This window comes from Coregonus clupeaformis, chromosome 34, assembly GCF_020615455.1.
Source record: "Coregonus clupeaformis isolate EN_2021a chromosome 34, ASM2061545v1, whole genome shotgun sequence".
Taxonomy (NCBI): domain Eukaryota; kingdom Metazoa; phylum Chordata; class Actinopteri; order Salmoniformes; family Salmonidae; genus Coregonus; species Coregonus clupeaformis.
In genome coordinates this window covers 6,500,621-6,509,691 of record NC_059225.1, presented here as the reverse complement: position 1 = coordinate 6,509,691, position 9,071 = coordinate 6,500,621, and the positions used below count along the sequence as shown (strand labels likewise).

The 9,071-nt window shown below is 44.4% G+C and overlaps 1 protein-coding gene across 1 annotated transcript in view; it reads right to left on the bottom strand.

Moving 5' to 3' along the window:
- The window catches only part of LOC121549730, a 146,374-nt gene that overhangs the window by 34,388 nt on the left and 102,915 nt on the right, over positions 1 to 9,071 (bottom strand). The window contains exon 4 of the mRNA XM_045210398.1: positions 8,785 to 8,918. Within this exon, the coding sequence (XP_045066333.1) occupies positions 8,785 to 8,918 (134 nt within the window). The remainder of the gene's footprint in view (positions 1 to 8,784; positions 8,919 to 9,071) is intronic.

Sequence of the window (9,071 nt, the reverse complement as noted above, 5' to 3'; positions counted from 1 at the left end):
GGCATATTTAACCGCTATATTGAAAAGCAAACTCCAGGGCTGTGTGGTGTAATCTCAAAATGGCCGTCGCATTATTTGAGTTGTGAAGCCTTGACGGCTACACGTCGATGAATTCATTTAGAAGGAAACGTCTGGATGACAACATGTGGCTCCAAGAACAATACAGAAAAGGTCCATGACACAATGCAACGAAGCCGCAGACCCACAAGGAACTCATCTGAAATAATCTAGCTTCTACCGTTAACAACTGACACCCTTGACACCTAGGTGTCACTTTAAAAAAAAGGTCAAATTAGAAGGCGCAACATTGCATTTGATTTTGTGTGTAGATAAAAACGTTAAAACCACAAAAAACATTCAAAATGTTACCTAAATATGACCAATAACGTTTATTCAAATCAACTGACTACTGATCCTCCACATGCCCAGTGAATAACAATAACAAAGAACCTGCTCATAGATTCCAGGAGACCCACCCTGGTAATTGTGAGGTGATGGAAGCCATCTCTCTCTCTCAGTGATGAGCCAGATCCTTACAGGATGAGATCACTTCACTGGCATTCTCTGTTTATTGTGCACGCTCACTGCTAACGTACTAATGTATACAGGTACTGCTCGGAGACGTGTGTGTATGTGTGCGTGCTTCCGTAAACGGTGTGTGTGTATGTGTATAGATAAATAGAGGCTCTCGTCCCCCTCTGGTGTAGTGGTGTGGATGAAGACAGTGTGTGTGTAGTGGTGTGGATGAAGACAGTGTGTGTGTAGTGGTGTGGATGAAGACAGTGTGTGTGTAGTGGTGTGGATGAAGACAGTGTGTGTGTAGGGGTGTGGATGAAGACAGTGTGTGGTGTAGTGGTGTGGATGAAGACAGTGTGGTGTAGTGGTGTGGATGAAGACAGTGTGTGTGTAGTGGTGTGGATGAAGACAGTGTGTGGTGTGGATGAAGACAGTGTGTGGTGTGGATGAAGACAGTGTGGTGTAGTGGTGTGGATGAAGACAGTGTGGTGTAGTGGTGTGGATGAAGACAGTGTGTGATGTGGATGAAGACAGTGTGGTGTAGTGGTGTGGATGAAGACAGTGTGGTGTAGTGGTTTGGATGAAGACAGTGTGGTGTAGTGGTGTGGATGAAGACAGTGTGGTGTAGTGGTGTGGATGAAGACAGTGTGGTGTAGTGGTTTGGATGAAGACAGTGTGGTGTAGTGGTGTGGATGAAGACAGTGTGTGATGTGGATGAAGACAGTGTGGTGTAGTGGTGTGGATGAAGACAGTGTGGTGTAGTGATGTGGATGAAGACAGTGTGTGTGTAGGGGTGTGGATGAAGACAGTGTGTGGTGTAGTGGTGTGGATGAAGACAGTGTGTGTGTAGTGGTGTGGATGAAGACAGTGTGTGTGTAGTGGTGTGGATGAAGACAGTGTGGTGTAGTGGTGTGGATGAAGACAGTGTGGTGTAGTGGTGTGGATGAAGACAGTGTGTGTGTAGTGGTGTGGATGAAGACAGTGTGTGATGTGGATGAAGACAGTGTGGTGTAGTGGTGTGGATGAAGACAGTGTGGTGTAGTGGTTTGGATGAAGACAGTGTGGTGTAGTGGTGTGGATGAAGACAGTGTGTGTGTAGTGGTGTGGATGAAGACAGTGTGTGTGTAGTGGTGTGGATGAAGACAGTGTGGTGTAGTGGTGTGGATGAAGACAGTGTGGTGTAGGGTTGTGGATGAAGACAGTGTGTGTGTAGTGGTGTGGATGAAGACAGTGTGTGTGTAGGGGTGTGGATGAAGAGTGTGTGTGTAGTGGTGTGGATGAAGACAGTGTGTGTGTAGTGGTGTGGATGAAGACAGTGTTTGACAGGTTAAAACGGCACACTCCTGGAACTGTCAGCCTGCTGAGCTGGCCCAGCAAATGCACTTCCACTCCCACTCCCCCAGCGACCAGCGATGCTGTAACCAAGCACTGCTCAGCAAAAACAGCAGGCCTGTGCGTGACAAGCTACCCTTGCATTCTGGCACGAATATATATTATTATTCTGTAACGCATAGTGGATATAGGAAATGGTGTATATGTATTAGTAAATGTCTTGTCGTAAGGAAGGAAACTTTTGAAGTATTCACAAGGAAGATATACACTCAGTGGCCCGTTTATTAGGTACACCCCCCGTTCATTGTGAATGAGACCCTGGTCTCAATTGGGCTACCCTGAATAAATCAATAAAAATGTATTAAAGAAATTAAAATATTAGGTACACGACAATGGATCGCTCCAACAGTGAGTCACGTAGCCATGGCTTGCTATATAAAGCAGGCAGACAGGCATCGAGGGATTCAGTTATTGTTTGATTGAACATTAGAATGGGCAAAACAAGTGACTAAGCGACTTTGAGCATCGTATGATCGTCAGTGCCAGGCGCGCCGGATCCAGTATCTCAGAAATGGCCGGCCTCCTGGGCTTTTCACGCCCGACAGTGTCTAGGGTTTACCGAGAATGGTGCGACAAACAAAAAACATCCAGTCAGCGGCAGTCCTGTGGGCGAAAACAGCTCGTTGATGAGAGGTCGAAGGAAAATGGCAAGAATCGTGCAAGCTAACAGGCGGGCCACAAACAGGCAAATAACGTCGCAGTACAACAATGGTGTGCAGAACGGCATCTCAGAACGCACAACTTGCCGGTCCTTGTCACGGATGGGGTACTGCAGCAGATGACCACACCGGGTTCCGCTCCTATCAGCTAAAAACACGTTAGGTCCCTTGATACTAATTGAGCAACATTTCCATGCCCCCGAAGAATTCAGGCTGTTCTGGTGGCAAAGGTACTAGATGGGTATAGTGTTCTTAATAAACTGGCCGGTCAATGTATGTTTGGACCACCAGTAGAGCCTTTATGTAGTTCACCAGTGTGTTAATAAGACTTGCTATAAGCATTTATAACAGCTCATAACGCTTTACAATACATTACACACAGATGGTTCATAGACATAGCTGTTACTGTGTTCATGATTCAGTACTCCACCCAAGTCCTCTGGTATCATATCTCTAAACCAAATGCCAGAATCCCTTTCATATGGAGAGAGAGAGAGAGAGAGAGAGAGAGAGAGTGAGAGAGAGAGAGCGAGAGAGCGAGAGAGACAGAGAGAGAGAGAGAGAGAGAGAGAGAGTCAGAGAGAGAGAGAAAGAGAGAGAGTGAGAGAGAGAGAGAGAGAGAGAGAGAGAGAGAGAGAGAGAGAGAGAGAGAGAGAGAGAGAGAGAGAGAACATTTCAGAAAACATTTCAAATTCTAAGTCCAAATACCCTCATGGCTCCTATAAATAAATGCATTACCAGAAATAGAAAGAGATAGGGAGTGAGAGAGACGGGGGGTGGAGGGGCGCCTTTGTTTCACTTCACACAGATATCATTGTTTTCCTCCTCACATTTCATCAGATCATAGCGTCAGTGCAAAAGGTCACGGCACAGTGAAAAACAGCTGTTCCTGGTATTTAGAGTCACCGTGGCAGCCGTCGGGGAGAGAGAGAGAGAGAGAGAGAGAGAGAGAGAGAGAGAGAGAGAGAGAGAGAGAGAGAGAGAGAGAGAGAGAGAGAGAGAGAGAGAGAGAGAGAGAGAGAGAGAGAGAGAGAGAGAGAGGGAAAACTCACTGGCATTCTTTCGCTGCCCCATCAAGTCATTTTTCGAGTCATACACCAAGAGGCGACATATTATTGCCAATGGCTTGTGTTGTGGCAGTCGGACACGTTACCCTTAGCATCACTGAGTTCCTCTCTGGAGGTATGTGTGCGTGTGCGTGTGTGTGTGTGTGTGTGTGTGTGTGTGTGTGTGTGTGTGTGTGTGTGTGTGTGTGTGTGTGTGTGTGGGTGTGGGTGTGGGTGTGTGTGTGGGTGTGTGTGTGTGTACGTGTGTGGGTGTGGGTGTGGGTGTGTGTGTGGGTGTGTGTGTGTGTACGTGTGTGGGTGTGTGTGTGCGTGTGTACGTGTGTGTGTGTGTGTGTGTGTGTGTGTGTGTGTGTGTGTGTGTATATATACTCTGAGTGTACAAAACATTAAGAACACCTTCCTAATATTGAGTTGCATAGCCCCCTTTTGCCCTCAGAACAGCCTCAATTCGTCAGGGCATAATCTCTACAAGGTGTCGAAAGTGTTCCACAGGGATGCTGGCCCATGTTGACTCCAACGCTTCCCACAGTTGTGTCAAGTTGGCTGGATGTCCTTTGGGTGGTGGACCATTCTTGATACACACGGGAAACTGTTAAGCGTGAAAAACCCAGCAACGTTTCAGTTTGTGACACAAACCGGTGCGCCTGGCACCTACTACCATACCCCGTTCAAAGGCACTTAACTATTTTGTCCTGCCCATTCACCCTCTGAATGGCACACATACACAAACCATGTCTCAACTGTCTCAAGGCTTAAAAATCCTTCTTTAACCTGTCTCCTCGCCAAACAATTCATGCAATTTTCACGTGTTCCATCGCAAACTGTCATAAACAAATCTCACAAGTACCAGCTACTATCTAACCAACGCTACATTGACATTATCCCACCCCTGGTTAGCCACTATTGGCTAAACAAGCCAAACCTAACACAATATCTGCCTATTAATTTCCAGCAATGTTGCCCCTGTCTGTCTGTGTGGTGAGCGCGTTTGTCCATCACTCCGTGTGTATCCAGTTGATGTGATAACCGTCTTGTGGGTTGACAGAAATACTTTCCAAAAAACCTTCTCATGTTAACTGCAAAGTAGGCTTACCTGGCAGAAGTATGTCATGAGGAAGTATGTCATGAGGAAGTATGTCATGAGGAAGTATGTCATGAGGAAGTATGTCATGAGGAAGTGTGTCATGAGGAAGTGTGTCATGAGGAAGTATGTCATGAGGAAGTATGTCATGAGGAAGTATGTCATGAGGAAGTATGTCATGAGGAAGTATGTCATGAGGAAGTGTGTCATGAGGAAGTATGTCATGAGGAAGTATGTCATGAGGAAGTATGTCATGAGGAAGTATGTCATGAGGAAGTATGTCATGAGGAAGTATGTCATGAGGAAGTATATCATGAGGAAGTATGTCATGAGGAAGTATGTCATTCATGAGGAAGTATGTCATGAGGAAGTATGTCATGAGGAAGTATATCATGAGGAAGTATATCATGAGGAAGTATGTCATGAGGAAGTATGTCATGAGGAAGTATGTCATGAGGAAGTATGTCATGAGGAAGTATATCATGAGGAAGTATATCATGAGGAAGTATGTCATGAGGAAGTATGTCATGAGGAAGTGTGTCATGAGGAAGTATATCATGAGGAAGTATGTCATGAGGAAGTATGTCATGAGGAAGTATGTCATTCATGAGGAAGTATATCATGAGGAAGTATGTCATGAGGAAGTATGTCATGAGGAAGTGTGTCATGAGGAAGTATATCATGAGGAAGTATGTCATGAGGAAGTATATCATGAGGAAGTATGTCATGAGGAAGTATATCATGAGGAAGTATGTCATGAGGAAGTATGTCATGAGGAAGTATATCATGAGGAAGTATATCATGAGGAAGTATGTCATGAGGAAGTATGTCATGAGGAAGTGTGTCATGAGGAAGTATATCATGAGGAAGTATGTCATGAGGAAGTATGTCATGAGGAAGTATGTCATTCATGAGGAAGTATATCATGAGGAAGTATGTCATGAGGAAGTATGTCATGAGGAAGTGTGTCATGAGGAAGTATATCATGAGGAAGTATGTCATGAGGAAGTATATCATGAGGAAGTATGTCATGAGGAAGTATATCATGAGGAAGTATGTCATGAGGAAGTATGTCATGAGGAAGTATGTCATGAGGAAGTATGTCATGAGGAAGTATGTCATGAGGAAGTATGTCATGAGGAAGTATATCATGAGGAAGTATGTCATGAGGAAGTATATCATGAGGAAGTATGTCATGAGGAAGTATATCATGAGGAAGTATGTCATGAGGAAGTATGTCATGAGGAAGTATGTCATGAGGAAGTATATCATGAGGAAGTATATCATGAGGAAGTATGTCATGAGGAAGTATGTCATTATCTATTATTTGTTATTTGCCATGTAATGAGCAGCAGTACAGAACCATCGCTAGACCGGCACATTAGACTGCACATTCCTCACTCGCCAGATGCACAATTAAAGGGCCATACGCCCAATTAAAGGGCCATACGCCCAATTAAAGGGCCAGACGCCCAATTAAAGGGCCATACGCCCAATTAAAGGGCCAGACGCCCAATTAAAGGGCCATACACCCAATTAAAGGGCCAGACGCCCAATTAAAGGGACATACGCCCAATTAAAGGGCCAGACGCCCAATTAAAGGGGAATTACAATCAAAAATCTAAATGTGTTAGTTTTCTTCCAGACCAAAGAAAAAGTGTCTTCTGATGTGATTTAAGCAACGACATGGACTCAGAACATCCAACATCGTTGTTTCTCTATGAACAATTGTAATTTTAAGAATAAAAAAAAACAAAAAAAACTGTAAACATTTCTTTACTGAGAACACAATTTGGGAAATTATAAAACATAATTTGGGAAATAAAATCACTGATTTTATAGGGCCCCCTTAGAGTTGTTTATTAACCAATATTTTACCAGGTATATTGACAGAAAACAGTGCGTTACTTTCTCTTGTACACTAAGGGAGAGGAGAAGAGAAGAATGTGACTATTTGAAAGCTGGGAAAAATAAATGTGTAGCTCACACGCTAGAAAAGGTTGGAGACCCCGGATCTATACTGATTGAAGTGGATTTAACAAGTGACATCAATAAGGGATCATAGCTTTCACCTGGATTCACCTGGTCAGTCTATGTAATGTTAAGAGCAGTTCCTAATGTTTTGTACACTCAGTTTAGGTCTATTTGTATTCACAATACAGTTCATTACAACTCATGGTACCTTATAGCCTATTGGCATAGCTCTTTAGTAGAGTATATGGGGGGGGCAGGGGTTGGTTAGGTCATGAATAGTGTCATAACTCTTTGTTTTAGAAACACTCATTAGCACTTTGGTGTGCCTAATTAGATCTCAAACAATGATCTGATCACACTGTGGTTCAGGGATTATAGCAGACGAGGACTAGCTCCAGTTGAGTTGGGCCTCTCACAAACACACTGTGTTCACAGCAATCAACCACGCACCTACACTGTGTTCACAGCCATAAACCATGCTCCTACACTGTGTTCACAACAATCAACCATGCACCTACACTGTGTTCACAGCAATCAACCATGCACCTACACTGTGTTCACAGCCATAAACCATGCTCCAACACTGTGTTCACAACAATCAACCATGCACCTACACTGTGTTCACAGCAATCAACCACGCACCTACACTGTGTTCACAGCAATCAACCATGCACCTACACTGTGTTCACAGCCATAAACCACGCTCCTACACTGTGTTCACAGCCATAAGCCACGCACCTACACTGTGTTCACAGCAATCAACCATGCACCAACACTGTGTTCACAGCAATCAACCATGCACCTACACTGTATTCACAGCAATCAACCACGCACCTACACTGTGTTCACAGCCATAAACCATGCTCCTACACTGTGTTCACAGCAATCAACCATGCACCTACACTGTGTTCACAGTAATCAACCACGCACCTACACTGTGTTCACAGTAATCAACCACGCACCTACACTGTGTTCACAGCAATCAACCATGCTCCAACACTGTGTTCACAGCAATCAACCACGCACCAACACTGTGTTCACAGCCATAAGCCAGGCTCCTGTTTGGCTGGTATAGACTCATTCACTTCATAATGCAGTGTTACAGACACTTTTACAATGTCTCTTATTTTGAAAGACTACTCTTCAATCTTGCAACTCCTCTCTCTTCTTTTGCACTCATTTTAGCACCTGTGACTGAGATTTTTCTCTGTTTCATGGCTCAGGGTGTGTAAGTCTATGTCAGAGTCTCCCGTCAGGAGCCCGGCAGGGGGTCAACTGGTCACGATGAGTCCACTCTGGCAACTATTGAAGCATTCCCTCCCTGTCCACCATCCCCACCTCCATCAAGCGATATTAGATCGCTCCAGTGGCGGTTAGGGCTGACTGCACAGGGGGCAACAGCCCTCCCCTATCCCTCTCCCCTCCCCCTCATCCCAAAAGCCTGCAGGGTCTGCTAAGGGATAAACAGTGTGGAGGTTCACTTGTTGTGACAGGCACACTCTTTAACCATGTCAACACACACACACGTTTGGTCAACACAATCTCACAGTTTTACCAGTTTACTTTAGATTCTGAGGTTTAGCCATGTTTCTCCAAACGTCACATTTTTTAGTTGCTCCAAAACATCACATTTCAAAGTGTTTTTGACACCCTGGGTTGCTACTCCTGCTCAGCCAAATATCAAATGTTTAAGTGTTTTTAAGTTAAGGGTTAAGGTTTGGTATAGGGTTCAAACCAAAAAATACCACTGGGATTGAACATGTGACCTTCGGATCCAGAGTCATGGGATTACGCTCAATACGTTTTAAATGTTTTACATTGTAGTAATTTAGCAGACACTCTCATCCAGAGCAACTTACAGTAGTGAGTGCATACATTTTCAAACTTTTTCCCCTGTGGGAATCGAACCCACAACCCTGGTGTTGTAAGAGCCATGCTCTACCAACGGAGCCACACAGGACCGCCACCCCATAGTCCTACTTGATGGTAATAGCGCCCCCTAGTGGACGGTTTTTTAAGGCATTTCCTGAGGAGACGGGCAGACGTTCAATTTCGAAGTGAATCTTGAACGATCTGGCTGCATTTGGCTGCTTACCTCCAGAAGGAGTCCGCTCTCTGTGATGCTGTTGCACATAGCCATAGGCAGGCTGTCTTTCCTGGGCTCGGGGACGGGGACAGAGTTGGTGGATGGACAGATGTGCTTTATGCTGGACGGCTTCTCATGATTCACTGGAAAATAAGAGAGAGAGAAATAAGTCATAAATAGAGATTTACAAAGTTTATATTTCTTATAAGTTGACTGTGTAAACTTGTTATTATTTAGTGGTGGACAAATTCATTACGAAAAACTAACCAATATCAGTATGGAAATTCAAATCGACA